At 46.2% G+C, this 16,186-nt stretch overlaps 3 protein-coding genes across 3 annotated transcripts; 1 reads left to right on the forward strand and 2 right to left on the reverse strand.

The window, feature by feature from the left end:
• Positions 1-1,799: 1,799 nt before the first annotated feature.
• On the forward strand, positions 1,800-5,983 carry CCR75_003519 (uncharacterized protein; the record flags this gene model as incomplete). Its single annotated transcript, XM_067961613.1, has 5 exons — positions 1,800-1,835; positions 1,864-2,059; positions 2,124-2,347; positions 2,407-3,108; positions 3,182-5,983. 5 exons carry the CDS (start codon positions 1,800-1,802, stop codon positions 5,981-5,983), a joined length of 3,960 nt encoding a protein of 1,319 aa, XP_067821292.1.
• Positions 5,984-6,398: 415 nt separating this feature from the next.
• On the reverse strand, positions 6,399-8,720 carry CCR75_003518 (uncharacterized protein; the record flags this gene model as incomplete). Its single annotated transcript, XM_067961612.1, has 1 exon — positions 6,399-8,720. One exon carries the CDS (start codon positions 8,718-8,720, stop codon positions 6,399-6,401), a length of 2,322 nt encoding a protein of 773 aa, XP_067821291.1.
• An 874-nt stretch (positions 8,721-9,594) lies between these two features.
• On the reverse strand, positions 9,595-11,919 carry CCR75_003517 (uncharacterized protein; the record flags this gene model as incomplete). The annotated part of the gene is made up of 1 exon (XM_067961611.1): positions 9,595-11,919. One exon carries the CDS (start codon positions 11,917-11,919, stop codon positions 9,595-9,597), a length of 2,325 nt encoding a protein of 774 aa, XP_067821293.1.
• Between the last annotated feature and the right edge of the window lie 4,267 nt (positions 11,920-16,186).

The raw sequence follows: 16,186 nt of genomic DNA on the forward strand, positions 1-16,186 counted from the left end.
ATATTCTTGCAGGTACCGCAAGGCATGGACATTGGTGAAGCGACTATGAAGAGTTTCGGCGTGACAAGCAAGAACGAGCTTTCGGTAGAACTATGCAAGAGCTTGTACGGCCTCAAGCAGGCTGGACGATTATGGAGTCAGCTTCTTCATGCAAAGTTGTGCGATGCGGGCTTCACACAGTGCGTGTCTGACATGTGTCTATACTGGAAGCGCGATGAAAAGGACATTGTTGTGGTGGGTGTTTACGTGGATGACCTTTTGGCCACCGGCACTGATGCGGCCGCAGTTGACCGTTTCTTCGAAGCTCTATCAAGTTTGTCGATTAAAAATCTCGGACAAGTGAGCAAGTTTCTTGGGATGCGAGTGGTGCTTAACGATGGTGGTGGCAATCAGCTGGACCAGGAGGAGGCTATAAACGACTTGCTACGTGAGCATGGACTCTCGAATGCAAATCCAACACTTGCGCCTATCGGTTCTGCTGGTGCGAGGTACATCCAAGTTATAGTGTGTTGCTAGAGGGCAAGGGCAAGAATGGATTACCCACAGTCAAGGAGTTTCAGTCACTAGTTGGGTCGCTACTTTGGGTTGCGCGATGCACGCGGCCCGACATTGTGTTTGCGGTCCACAAAGCGACACGTCAAACCCATCAACCCCTGCTTCACGATTGGAAGCTTGCAAAGCGGGTGGCGCGCTATCTAAAAGGCACGAAGTCGATGAAACTCAACATGACACCAAGCGAAAATGACAGGATGTCGATTGTGTTTGAAAGCTATAGCGACGCGGATTTCGCCGCAGACAAAAGTGACAGGAAGTCTCGGACCGGAGGTATTGTACTTCTCAACGGTATGGCGGTCAGCTGGTGTGCCAAAAAACAGGGTGGTGTATCACTATCGACAATGGAAGCCGAATTTGAGGCGGCATCGGAGGTGGCGCGAGAGCTTTTAGGCATACGCGAAATGCTATGCGAATTTGTCGCAGTGCCAAAATTGCCCATGTTAATGCATGTCGACAATCAAGCTGCTATTCGACAGCTTGAAGAAGAAGCGTCGTCGCTCAAGGCCAAACATATTGACGTTCGAGTCAAGTTTGTTTGCGATTTTGCCCGACGTGGGATTGTGCTGGCACAGTACGTGCGATCGGAGGAAATGTTGGCCGATTTGCTGACCAAGGCACTCGACGCGACCAAGCTTGCAAAATTGCGTGCTTTGATGCGTGTTGGTTATGACGGTAAGTCCTAGCCGAGGAGGAGTGTTGGAAGTTGTATTATTTCTGAGTTGGTTAGTCGTTTCGTTGCTAGGTACGTATGTGCATGAAGAGGCGTGCTGCGGTGGTTGAAGTGGCGGCTAACGACATAGGGCCTGTCGTGTTATTACCTTCGATCAGCTTCGGCTGCAAGAAACTGCTTAGATGAACATGAGCTGTAGAGAGGCATGACAGATAACACAAGGGCAACAGATAATGACAGAATCCTTTTTATTACAGTGCTAAAGACTTCTTCTCTATGTCAAGCGAACAACTTCTTGACGATGTCGAGCGTTTGTATCGGAGTTAACAGCTAAGATGACGAGTCCGAAAGGTTAGAATTATCTTGCGAAAGTGCTGTTATCTCGTGTAGTGCACAGATTCATTAAAAAGTATTGGCTCCTCTACTCAGATGATTGGCCAAAATGAATCAAATAAATTTTAACTCGACATTGTAAGTCGCAACATTGCATGCTAGATGTACCAACCCGATAAACAAAAGGACCAATCACCCTCGTGCCCCGCCTAGTCTTTTAAAACACGCCAAGTCCTTCATCATGGTCCGTCGACGCACGATCGTTCTATCTCCTCAAGTGCGTCTAATTCTAATGCTCACTGTAGGGAGATGCACGCATAGTCCTAAAGACTCTCATTAGCGAGAGACTGCTCGCTCCTGGACCCAAGAAGCTCTACGTATCCTACTATCGTAAGCGCGTGTACGCGGATCTCTTACCCGATGGCTCCATCCGTTTCAACGACCAAATCTACACGTCACCTGTTCCTTGTGCGCTGCACATGAAGCGCACACTAAATCCATGTATGTTGAATAAAACCTTCTATACGTACACCCAAATACTAATCAATCTTTGCCTCCACTACAGCCCTAAAGACCGACGCCGGTTGGTCATCCATGTACTCCGCTGCATCGGGTGAAAGCCTCAAGGATATTAAAGACCGACTCAATATTCGGAAGCGTGGCACGAATGTTCGTACTGCGCAAAAGGAGAAAAAAGCGCCTTCACCGTCTCCATCGCCCGCAGCCAAGGATCGAATGGTGATTCCGACAGCAGTTGTAGTAAATTCGTCGAAACACAAAGTCATGTCGGTGCGTCGCCAATTGTTGCGATGCGGAACAAAAGCTTCACTTTAACGGAACATTTGTAGGTGAAGAAATGCAGTGTCTGTCGGACAGAAGCCGCATTGCATACAGCAGAATGTAGTGTTTGCCACGGCAAGACGCACTATAATTGCGCGATTCCAGTGCTACAGACGGCTCCATCTACTCCGTGGTTTTGCGAAAAGTGTCTTACAGGCCAAGCTAATCGGATACGTGAATTTTTACAACAGACACGGCGCGTTTTAGTCGAGCGAATTGTAGAAAGCACGAGAAAAGAGATGCAAGTGAAGGCGACGGAAGCAGCTATATTGGAGGATAGTCGTGCCGAGATTGAACACGAAGCTTTGAACAAAGTGCCACTTGAGACTGTGGGAATTGACGAAAAGGATTTAGCAGTAATGGCTGATGCGTGTGATAAGTCTCAGGAGCCTTGTGGGGACATCACTTCGGTAACGCTTGATAGCTTATCAGATAAGGCAGATTTTGATAAAGGAGCAGGTAATGCGATCGATTTAAACGACAAATTGGCTGCCGTTGACGAGCGCCGTGAAGATGCTTTAACGCCTCATTTCAATTTGAACGAAGCGGATTCCGTAGAGGAGACCATTGACACTGAAAAAAAAGTTATTGCTGCTGAAGAGGCAACGAGTTTGGAAAAGGTCAGCGATGTGGTATACGACAATGCAGATAAAGATAACTCGGTAGTCGATGCCGAGCTATTGAATATTGAATGGACAACAGCGCCTAGTGTACGTGAAATTATCCAACTCACATTCGAGCTTACCAATTTACTTATCATGCAATTTGGGGAATGTTTTGTAGCCAGAAGAAAGCTTCCTGGTATTGATTGATGCCCTTATTGCGCAAGTGTCGTCTGAAACCGAAAGAGCGAATGTGATTGCAAACAGCACCGGTGCGACCCTCGTGCATCTCGAGAAAACGCAACTCGTGCAGCTGATTGAGCATGGAAAGCGTGAAATACGGAAGGCGACTCGACTTGAACTACAATACGATGAACATGAAAGTGGGGGCGAAGCTAAACCCAGTGACAGAAACTCAGAAGTCGATGCTTTGATTCGGATCTTTGACCTTCGACACCAAATTTTGTCGTCGCAATCGCATTTCCGACGCACAACAACTGCTCTTGCTAAACGTGCCGAAACGCATATGCAGAATGCTGAAAATGAACTCATGGAGTTGGAGGAATCACGAGCTTTGGAAGTCAAAGCGATCAAGAAAGTGGTGGATTCGATTGAGCAGTATTCGAATGACTTAATTAAATGCGATCAACAAGTTTACTTGAACGAGGCGCTTCTTGAAAGTATTCATCATCGTCGCAGCTTTATTCGCTCGACCAATATGAACGACCGCTTTATACCGGCTTACCGCTACAGCACGAAACTCATGACCACAAGCAGCGATCAGCTCTTGCTTACAGTGTTGCTGGATAAGCTGCGCGAGATGACAGAGCTTGTAAATGAGTGGACGAAGATGGAGTGTCATTACGAAAAGATGACTTTGAGTTTAAAAGCCTCCTTGACTACCGTTGGCATAAAGCGAAAGCGTGTCAATTCTTTTGTAAAACTGCATTCAAAACCATTTGCCAAGATTGAGATTCCTCCGTCTCGACGCCTTATCGAGCGTCAAATTGAAAATTACAACGTGAACTTAAAAGTTATTCGCAAAAACCGTGCGCGAATGCGCAAGACACTGTCTGGCATTTTCAAAATCGCTCGAGAAGAGCATTTAAACCCAGAAGTTGTCCAGATGACGGACATTTTATATCAAAAGTGTCGTGACTTGAAGGCTGAAGAGGAAGAGATGCACTTGCGAATGAAAGAGGAAGCGATGATACGAGAGAAAGGAGAAAAACAAGCAGGACCGTATCAAGTAGCTATGGATAACGATGAAACTCGCTTTGACGAGTCCGAAGCGAAGAAACCGTGTCATAGTTTCTTTAGCTCTGAGATCAGCAACCTTTCTAGTGAAATGGCTTTACCAGTAAAAGCGACGTCAATGGGAGACATGAAAGGCATTTCGTCATTGTTAGGAAGCGAGGATTTGCATGTCCACGATCGAGAAAGCGAAGGAGATCTCGCGGAAGCGTCTCTTGCAATCGCTGATATTGCGTCTTCTGTTCTTCCAGAGGTTACAAAGGAAAATAGCTCTCGCGTGGACTTTCGTGACACTCCCTTCATGACTGCCAAAGCTCCATCCGATGTGTTACAAAGTCAGTATTCGTTATACAGTGAAAGCGAAGATATTGACAAGACTGGACAGCAAAGTAGCCATCAATCAAAGCTTAGTCGAGATCAGCAATCGTTCTTGGACCAAGCGCTTGAAGTTTTAAGTACGCAGCAGCAACGGCAGCAACAGCTCGAGACCGATCCCGTCACACAGCATGAATTGGAAAGACAACAGAATGCGCTTGAACGACAGCAAGAGCATTTAAAGTATCGACCAGTAAACCACGAACGTCTCTTTGAGCGCGAGTACCAAGAGCGGAAGTACCATGAGCGAGAGCACTTGGAACGTCAAGAGCGAGAGCATCGTGAAAGGGAGCGCGTGGAGACTCAGCAACGTCTTGAGCGTCAACATTTAGAAAAGCATCGACTGGATCAGCAACAACAAGAGTTACGTCGCGAGCATCAACGACTGGAGCAAGAGCGTTGCGAGCAGCAACGTGTTGAGGACCAGCGCTGTGCTGAGGAAACGCATCGTATCGAGCAGCAACGACTGGAACAGCAACAGCGACTAGAACAACAACAACGTTTGGACCAGCAACAGCGGCTCGAGCAACAACGTCTCGAAAAGCAACGGCTTGAACAACAACGGCTTGAACATCAGCGCCAGGAAAATCAGCGACTGGAGCAGCAACGACTCGAGCAGCAACGTAAGGAGAAGCAGCATCAAGAGCAACAACGACGACTGGAACTTCAGCGTCACCAGCAAGAGCATCAGCGCCAAGGACAGCAACATCCATTCCATCACAGTAAAGTGCCAAGTCTTCCTCAAGTCGTACCACCTGGATCGTCGCATTTGCAGCTATTAAATCAACAACAACAGCAGCTCCAGCAACAAGCAGTTATTCAACAACAACAGCATTCTCGCCAGATTCAGCATCCTCTTTACGGGGACATGTCGAAAGGACTGTTACTGTCTTCTGGCATTGCGACAACGAATCCACAAGACATGTACGTGCAAACACAAATGGGTATGGAAATGCACGACGTGACTCGGCATCAAGAGTCGAGCCACTTTGTCGGGAATGCATCGGCAAATTTACGCGGGACTCCGTACGAGATTTCGCGTAGCACTCCACAACAATCAGTGCCCACACCACCGCCTACAAGCTTTTATGGCGGTGAAGGGCAGATGCATTCTCAAGATATCTTTAGCTCTCAAGGCCTTTCTGGACCATCACGTCAGCTTCCAGACCACCACCACCACATTTTTGGCTCTGAATTGCAACAACAGCAACAGTCGGACCAAGCGCGGACGATGGCGGGCCAAGACTTTATAATGAATCGGACTTATCGCGCTATTAATGACGATCATGACTTGCAACACTCAAACATGGAGCAGTCGGATCATAATGACGTGAATATGGGTGATTGGCAATGATTCTGTAATCGGCAAATGGGTGATTGATATAAATATATAAAAGTTTGTAATTCTTTGTCACGTACGTCGAGATGACTTCAAATAATTCGATTAATAAAAGGACCGAACTTTTGATCTTAAGTACGCCACGTAAGAATTTAAGCACGCTAAAACATTATCGTGATGGAGTAATCTTTCGGATTTTGTTTACAAAACAAAATATAACGGGCAAAGCGACTCAAATCAGACCTAATAAAAGCGACATTTATATGTGTCACTAACGTAGGATAACTTTTCGTAATCACAGCCCAATACTAATAAAACATTGGTCAGTTGCAATTCCAAAAAGTACATTCTCAGACAATTTTGTGGAGTTTTCCAAATCGTCAAATTTAAGAAAGAGAACAAGTAGTAGTACTATCAGTTACGCTACCATTTAAAGCTTCTTCCAAGCCGACACGGTTGCAGCAACCAAGGAAGCTTTCGTTGCGCTTTCCTGAGTAAACACCGGCACTTCAGCTGTCCGGATAAGCTCATAATTGCCTTTCAAGACAGCATAATGTGCCTCGTCACTAGGCATTACAACTATAACTTCACCGCAATCCACTATATGGCGCATATTTGAAGCGACAATTAAACCTCCATCAACTACAATCGGCTTGGCTATCCCATCATAAGTCAAAGAAGCAACAAACGACTCCAGTGCTCGCTCGCTCTTTTGTTGTAGGTCCTCAAAAAGACTTCTGCAGCTCAATCCTTTCCCCTTACGAGCCTCAAAACCATTCTCGGATACCACAACTTGCTCAGTAGAACGAAATGAGTTTCCATTTACATAAGGAGGTGGAGCATTAACATCCGTTGTCGCTAGCGTTATAAGTCCTTCATTGTCCATTCGTTGCTCCACGACACGAAAACTTGCATGTTGAAAAAAGTGTGGACGAAAGTGAAAGCGTGAAAACTTTGACGCACCATTCGCGCCAGCACTAGCAAACGACCCACCCATAATAATATTGTGCTCACCATCAAAACAGGGTTCACTAAAGTCGTCATAGTAAGGGTGAACACGAAACCCAGGCAGTGCTGAAAACATGTCTTCGCACCATTCCCACGCATTTCCAAACACGTCGTGGAACCCTTGACCCGTTAAGGGAGACGCGTTTACTGGTGAAAACGACAAATGAGCCCAATTGAGGTTGATTGTAGTATTCGTGCTTTCATGTGTCATTGAAACATCGTCAATTGACACGTTTTCCGAGCGGTCCTTTGCATCGCGCAGTAATTGATGAATTGGCTCAGTAGTAAGGTGATAGACCACTTTCTTGTCCGTTTGCTTTGTCTGTTTCCACATGCAAAACGCCTGAGCTTCATGTCGATTAACTTGCGCAGGCCACGTCCATTGCATGGGCACCACGTCAAATAGTGCTCGTAGCTTAAAACGCTGACTGCCAGAAGGTCCGTCTTGGACCCAAAACGCAGGCCACTTGGTGTTGCGAAAACAGCGCCATTCCCAACCTACTGAGCTCCAAAAGGACGGCTCCAGGTACCCTCCATCACGCACAAACTCGGCAAACTCCCCATTCGATACAAGACATTTCGTCACTCGGCAAGCTGGAACACTTACTTCGCGCTGACCAAATTCATTGTCCCATCCAAAAGACGGAAAGCCACGGGGTTTTCCAATCTGAACTTTTGCTGCCGGAATCGCTACAAAGTCGTTATGTGGGTAATCTACACCAGCAAGTGGCTGTCGTGAAACATCGTCATTGTCAATGATAAGTGACTCATGGTACGACGGTAGTAGCGACGTGCTATGAAAGAACTCAAGCGGATGCTCTAACATCAGCATGGACGACGTTTCATGATGAATCCGTTCGTGCTCAATCGCCATAAGGAGCGCCCATAGTGGACTCGTTTCGGTAATCTGCTTGTGTCCAGGTTCAAGACCTGGATGGGTAATAATAACGTTGCGAATGAGGTGATAAACTTGGCGTCGGTACGTGAGAACGTCAGCTACAGGAGGCCAATGCATTTCGTTCTTGCTCATGTCGTCCCAGCGCATCTCATCGACACCCACTTCAAAGACTTGTTCAAAAAATGGATTTACAGGCTCCTGAATGAGCCCTGCAACAAGAAATTTGTTGACGTAAAAGCAGGTGGGATGGCCGTAATAAAATATCAACGGGTGGCGTAAATAGTGCGGTGGTGGAGTAATAAACGCACGCGCTCCCTGTAGTGAAGAAAAAAGCGCGTCTGTCATTGCCCACGAATTATCAAAGTAGTCGAGCATTTCGTCGCGCGAACAGGAAAGAAGATTCGGGGCCTTGAGGGCATTGAGGCGACCGGTAGCGCGATTTCTGCCTGGAAACGACGAGTCCGTGCGCGGGTTACGAGCAGTAGTAAACCAATTATCGGCACGCTCTCCAAACAAAAAAGTATCGTCATAATCGATTTGATGCTGAAGCTGCTGGTCTTCTTCATGCACAATGTCAGCAGAGGCGGCAAAGGTGGAAAATCGGAGCACATTGGTGCTTTTGATTATCGATTGATTCTTCACGAGTGTCGATACAGTCGAAGCACGAGATGATAATGGCGTATGCGAGGACGAAACAGCGAGAGATGATGCTGTACTCATAGAGCTTGTTACGAAATCAAGAAACGAGTCTCGCATGGCTAAAGCACCGATCCATCTTGCAGACGGAAGTAACGGTCGCTTGCTTGTGGTCGGAAAGCGGCGTGGAAAACTCGTGATGGCCAACATGGTCTTTAAAGCTGCTTTGTGGTCGTGAAAAATTCGGCACTAGAACTGAAGCTTTGTCCGTAATCTGCTTCAAATTTTATACTGAATGTGCCGTCGGGTACTGACAAAAAGTGGCTTTTCGAAACGTTAGCATTCTTTTCCAACACTAACTATAACATTATTTGTAGCGTAACTGACAAGTCAGCATTACATTTGAGAAACGACATTGCATATTACATGTTGTGGGTAGGGATACCTGGTGCAATTAACAAAAAAACGACCAAATCTGGGCCGCTGGGTACACTCAAAGAGCAAATGTATTTCCGTCTCAACAGCAGCAGCGCAGCCTGGGTATGGGTATAGCATCACCCGTGGACGGTGAGGTCTCCGTTGGGGCAAAAAAAAAGCCTCAAACGACTGCACGCAGAGTAGTCTTCGGTATGTAGGGTTAAAAACACCCTGAATAGCGAGTGAAGCAGCTTCAGAGGGCGTGCGTAATCATGAATTTGTTTCGGCGATTTGGAAGCTTATATCACTAAATTAAGCGCGTTTAAAACGCAACATAAATATTTTTCGAGTTTACAACTTGGGTCGTTACGTAGATAACTACGTAATATGATTGAGTTTTGCGTAAATAAGAAACCGAAAAAAAGAAACAAAAACAGCGAGTGCGATAGCGCGGTGATGTTGGGAAAGCAGAGATAGCCAAAGCAGCATTTGGGGCAGTAAAGCTCGTTGTATTAATGTAACGAAGTGTCCTGTTACATGAGGAGTATTTCCTAAAAGAGTCATAATAAATATCTTGTGCTGTCAATATGTCTTTGAAGGAATCAAAAGTACATGCAGAACATAGAGTTTAATTAACATCCATCGCCGCTACCATTTTAAAAAGGAACTACATATCGGACACTTGCGTCGCAACAGGAAAGCGGCGGTGCAACCATCTAGCGAGGTACCGAAAGACATCCTCCTTCTCTGGCTCTTCGTACACCAAATGGAACAATCCATCAAACAATTTAAACTCCTTGTCGAAATTTCCCATTAAACCAAAAAACTTGAGCGCTGCCTGCTGATCGGAAATTCCATCCGCAGAACCAGCTAAGAAGATCGTTGATACGGCACAAAAGGCACTGCCGGGGTCCGTAACCCGCTTATCGTCTTGTAACAATGCCATTGCTTGAAGTGATTCGTATCCAGTACGTGTCGTGATCATGTCCATTGACGTAAGAGGATCCGCTTTAAATCGTCTCAAAAACTTTGGATCACGGCACAATCGATCGTGCTGAACGGCAGGCACGACTTTTGCGGTTGGCAAAATGGCAGCTAGTGGTTTCGATAGCTTCGACTCAGCCCAAAGTAGCGGAGTCCACGTCACCCCAATTGTGGGAGAGCCCCAGACCGCCGCGTGAAAAGTGTGCTCGCCAGCGAGAATGGTGTGAATGCCTATGAGCGAGCCAAATGATGTTCCTGCAATAATGAGGGGAAGCTCCGGTTGCAAGGTTTGCTCACTAGACGTCTTTTGATTGTCAACGCAATAGTGCGTTCGCCAGTATCGAAGTGCATCGACATAAATAAATCGCTTGGCAAATGTAATAAAGTCATTTGTATCATCGACAAGGTGCCTAAAGTTGCCAATGTGTGCGCGAGTCTTATGCTGATCAAGGTCGCTGACACCGTGGTTCAAGAGGTCGTACGTAATCACGCCAAAACCTTCTCTGCAAAGTCGCTCGTATAGATTCACATTCCGACGACAGTGGTCCCCAATGCCATGTAGACAAAGCACAATGCCACGCAGTGGCGCTTTTTCCGCCGGAAAAAGGGAAAAGTAAAACAATGTTTGCAATCGTCGATTCGAAAATCGGCCTTCGTAATGACGAAGACGTAAGGGCGTATGGGGTGTGCTTGGTCGAGGAGACGACGGCATTGATCCATGGGACGATAAGTTTGACGCCGATGCCGAACGAGGAACTGTCGTGTTTTTAGGGAACGATTTCGGTGACTTGTTTGGAATAAGCGAAGACGATCGAGTCCGATGCGAGCTTAAAAATGGATTCCTTGAGACAAATTGCTGCGCCTCTGCTGCATTAGCGGAATTCAATTTCTTTGGACTCACGATGACGTACGTTTTAGATTCCCGACACGAAGATACTTGACGAGAATCGTCAGTATAAGTTGGCAATCTTGCGCGAGGTTTCGATTCTAAACGCTTTCGTCGCGAAGACGTCGCTTCCTTGATCTCTTGTGCTCGCAGGTCCTCATACATGTCAATATCGGTTAAACACGGTTGCGAGCTCTGCGGTGGAAATGCCTTGGGTTTGTGTGAATTGCTAGTCCTTGATGGGGAGTTGTAGCGAGGTGTCTTGCGGGGCATGCGTTCTCGCACGAGGTTAGTAGTATTTGACTGAGGTGCATTAGATAACACAAGCTGGCGCTCGGCATACGGCTCTCGAAACGGTGGCAGCATTGGAGAAGACTTGGCGCGGGTCTTAATGAGCATGACGGAATCCCGTTTCGAAGATGGACGAGAACCTAAACTTTGGTTATCGTTTCTGGAATTCGAAGAGTGCATTGAATCGATCTTAATAAGTTTATTCTTTCGCAACTTTCGGTCCAATGAACGAAGCGGTGACTTTGCTGTCTGACGTGGCACGAGTTTCTGCTTTGACGAGGGAAGTGGGATCGACGTTGCAATGGCATGGGTATTCTTTGGGGACTTTTTAAGGCGATTTTGCAGACTGCGATGTTTGCGGTTATGTTCATCTTCCTCTGAAGACGAAGGCGTCCACGTTCTTGTGTGCGTTGCGTCTTCTTGATTCATTGACATATCGTTCGAATAATGCTCTTCATTGCGCGAAAGTTGGTCTTGTCGACTTGGTGATGCATAATGTCTTGAATGACGCTTTTCGCTAACATCGTGACGAAAATCCAAGCGTGAGCTTCGGTGAGGAACTGACACTGCTCTTGAGTCTCTAGCGTTCGGCTCTTTGTCATTATCTGCGGGCATGTTCATTTTTTTCTTCGCCGAAGTATACGATAAGCTAGCCGATGGTGGCCTAGAATCTACGGCGTTCGGACTGGATTTGGTTCGTGACTGGAGAGAAAGGTTTTCCATTGCCTGCTCAAAGCCGTCGTTGCTAGGCATGATGTGGTCTGGATGCTTTTCCAATTCATCAAGGCGGGACTCGCGCATGTGGCAAGGCTCCTCTTCAATGATCGACATTGTCATCAATCGACTAGCAGTGGTACCACCTAATACCTTTCTACAGTTGGGCATCGTTTTTAGCAATGAGACCAAATTGAGAAAGCGGTCCTGATAGCCGGAGCCTAGGACACAGCTGAGAAGCTGAGAAAGAAGGTTTTAGTAACTATAGAAGATTAAAGAGTCACAAACTGCTTATCTTGCTCTAATTGTACTGTATTGCCTGTTCTTTTGCCAGCAACTGGTCTACCATACCCTCGTTACCAACGCGCTCCGCTTGCGCCACTAGCTCATAATTTCGAGTCGGAGTGAGGCAGTTTGACCCATCCCGTGAGCTTCAAAGACAGTCAAAGCCCGTAACTAGGACGACGGCTTTATCTACCAAAGAGACGCCTTCTTTTAAGAAGTAAAGATTCTTGTAAGGGGCAGAACGATACGTAGATTCGCTATGGTGAAGCTGGGTTGACCTGCTTAGGACAGGATAAACATATGACACCCATCCTACTTGATTATTTATCAATGATGCCTCGTGAAAACATCGCTTCGCTTAATTTGTATTCTTAATGTCAACTCTTCCTTTGGTACGTGGCGAGGTGCATGCTCTGCAATAGATTACGCCTTCGAAGTAAGCAAAACATCACGGAATAAATACGAATACGTGTAATTGTATAGGAGTGAGCTGCCTTTTCAACTTTATCTTTGCAAGAGGATGCAAAATTTAATTTGTTTCTTGTCCGTTTAAACATGTTAACGAAAAATAAGGACGACACTAACTTCGCATATTTATTCAATTCAACAATGTATCAAACTGCTGGAATTCAGCAACTCGTTCTCCTTTGCAAGACGCCACTGCAAGGTTTTTTTATTAACTAAGTTCTGCAATCGCGCCTCGCTTGCTCGCGCGCGTTGGTAAAATGTGGCGTCTCATCGAAAATAGTTCCTGCTTTTGACAAAAACTACCAAAAGTTGCAAGCGATAAAAGAAACGGCCTCTTTGACCTCGCGTGATTCACGACGGCTCAAAAACCGTGGCTACTGGTAGCTCAATTGTGATTGCGACTGGCTCGCTCTGCATATTTAACGAAATATATTGGCTTGGGCTGAAGTACTGGAATGGTATCGTCGGAAAAGTAACTTCTAAAGTCCTGATCGGCCCCAAGGTGATAATCTCTAACGCCTGATATCTTTATTTGCAATTGCTTGTCACGGCATCGATCTCGGTGAAGCGCCTAATGAGATCGTTGGAATCCATCTCAGCGTTAGTATGCGGTATAGCAATCAGACTTGATAAAAAATTGACAGCTCGTTGCTCTTGCGCCAGCAGCCGGCGCATGGATTCTTTCTGTCATGTATTGTTTTTCGCACTTGTCTAAGAAATTATACAAATCGCTGCATGCCCCTTCCGCTTTTTTTTTAACTTGTTAATACAGTAGTCACCTCTTCACTGCTAACCAGACATGCATTGCTTTTGCGAAGCATGCGAAGCGACGAATCAGTGGGTGCGCATAAAACGCTTCGATTTTAGCTTCCTGTCGACTCTGGAATAAATACCTGAAAATGTCAATTTGTCGGCTCGTCTTCTAAGTGCTGACTTTCATTTTGTAAGGACACAAATGTTCTGCAGCTCCAATTTATAGGCGACTGTCTGCTCTGGGGCTGAATCTGCTGTGATACTTCGAATGTGACCCGTTGCTGTGACCTAACGCACGAGTGGTGGTTCGTGGTAAAGGGCGCATAGCACGTTTTCAGAGAAAAGAATGGCATTTTTATGACAGCAGCCGCTTTGTTATAATGAGATGCCTCCGGATGTCGTTATGGGTGTTAAGAATCCAGCCCGATCTCCGCAATAGTAGCCAGAACTTGTCGAGCTTCCAGTGTCAGACTGTTTCGCGAATTTTTTTCAAGTACGTCAGCCAAAGGAAATGTTTTTACGACTAAGGATCATTGCTATCGTGCACGTTTTGCTGCCTCGACTATTTGTTCATGATCGCCTTATTTCTTTGCCGTACTATGCTTGCTATATGAAATTTCACTAATTCACTCTATCATTTCTGCGTTTAAAGCCCTTTTGCTAGCGAAAAACACCACTACTTCCATTTTGTTGGAAAGCTTGGGCAGGATAACTCTCTTTTAAGAAGTATGAATATTCCTGGAATAGACGCAAGAATATTTTTCACTGTAAACGGGGGTGGCAATCTTTCCCATTTAACTATTTTCGTTTTTTTTTTCGAGAAGTGTGGCTATACCAAAAGGAGTGTGTAATACCGCTTCCGTAATTTTATACTTCTTTATTAATATTCCCCTCTTATAGGAAATATTATTTATGCAATGGCACACCCCGTTACAGCGGCTCGGGCCAAATAAAAGAGCAGATAGGCTTTTTGATAATTGACTTGGTCCCAAGTCGGGACAATTATAAGTTCTTAAAACAGAAGAGATCTTAAAAGAGAGGAGTGCTAAAATGGATGCATTCAAGTTATAGTAGCCATAGGGAAAGATCGTTTTGAATGTGCATCGCTACAACTCCGCCAACAGTAATACTCGGTCTTCATCATGCCGCTTGCTCCACCCCAGAACTCATTTATGAGACCAGGAGGAAGCGGAGGAGACAATCAAAACGTTTGTGTGGCGAGAAGGTTATTCAACATAAGATTACGCACGCAGGACAACAATACCGAAAAACTAGGCAGGCGTGGCTTGCTTGCGTTCGTGGTGGTGGGTACAGAAGCATGAGCACAAAGATACGCCACGTCAACAAGGCTTCTTATGTGCTCATGGGCAGTCACTATTCTACGCCAACTGAATCAAAATGCCGGGCAAGAATGGAGAGTAAGTGTATTCGTTGCATCACACAACCATGAGGTGTATGTGGGCACGTCGTAATGCGGCCACGCTCTACTTAGACACACACCCCAGCACAGCGAGGAAGCGGTTTAACCTGCTTCTCTTGCGTGCAGTGAGGTAGTTGTGGTGGGCGCGTTAGCGACCTCACCCAACACACTAAGTAGTTGATTAAGAGTCTTCACGGGAGCGGCAATCCGGCTCCTCGTGCGCACTTTACAAGTAGGAAGTGGTAATCAGACTGATTTATATTTAATTGTATTAAATATATATACGATTTTTTACTAATTAAAATGTCATATCTATAAATAACACTTAATATGTATTGCGAGCGTATCTTTCTAGAAACCTCGCATAACGGATGACGCTAGCCGTCATCCCTCCTAATGTGAATGCACCCATGTGCATCACATACACAAGGGTTGGTCACAAATGTGTACCACACCCGAGTGTTGGGTCTAATTACTATAATTTAGTAATTGACCATCCCCCCTTTAAGAACGAATTTACATTTTTAAATATGTCAAATAGAAGAGAGGAACTTTACGCGCCGCTAATTCACTCAATCACTCTAGCGCATGTGTTTCTATACACGGCGCCAAAGATGCCACTTAAAAGGGGCCACGTTTGTGGGTCGTCTGCGAAGACGCCCACTCAACCTCAAACTGAGCGCACGCGGCGCTTTAATTCGCCGGCCACGTCTAATGCCTTAGTCGGAACGCCGATAGTCACTGCGGCTGTCGCGTTAACAGGGCTAAATGATCCATCCCATTCTAACAGTGAGGATGTTGATCCGTCGCTCATTGTCGACTACAATGAGTCGACACCGTTGCCGTCACCTCATAGTAGTGATGCGGACAACGAGCTCATGAGGAATGATGATGCGGCATTATTGCCCATCCAAACTTCTCTCATGGCTCACAACATGGAAACAGCATCATTCACGAATGCTGTCCCGTCGCCTGCGCTGGAAAGCGCAGCGACAGGTAATGAGAGCGCTGCCCATAAAGGCGCAGCCTCTTCTCCGTTGGGTATAACCACAACGCCTTATGCTCAGACCATACTCCATAATGTTCAGACATAGAGGATTCGGAGCCTAAAGCTCCGCCGACGACACGTGAACGTGCTCAGTCGGTGTTTACAAGCTACTCGTTTAGAACGTGGCTATGCGACGGGTGGCATACCAAAGATGCCCCTCCATCTAAATGGCCTCGCTAAAACGGGCCAAGAGCGTCGCTCCAAGAGCGCGTTCTTGTAGACGCACATAATTATTATGGCGTCTTTAAATCATGGAGGGCTCAGGGAAAATCGCTTGGGCGTATTTTCCCGATCCCGGTCGTGTTGCGTTCAAATGAAACGCCCGACCAATACGAGGCGGAATTCCTGCGCCGCATTCATCCGCATTCCGATGCGATGAAACAGCGGTCGCAGCGAATTAATTTCGCCCG

The sequence above is a fragment of the Bremia lactucae genome, linkage group LG5 (genome assembly GCF_004359215.1).
Source record: "Bremia lactucae strain SF5 linkage group LG5, whole genome shotgun sequence".
Taxonomy (NCBI): Eukaryota; Oomycota; class Peronosporomycetes; order Peronosporales; family Peronosporaceae; genus Bremia; species Bremia lactucae.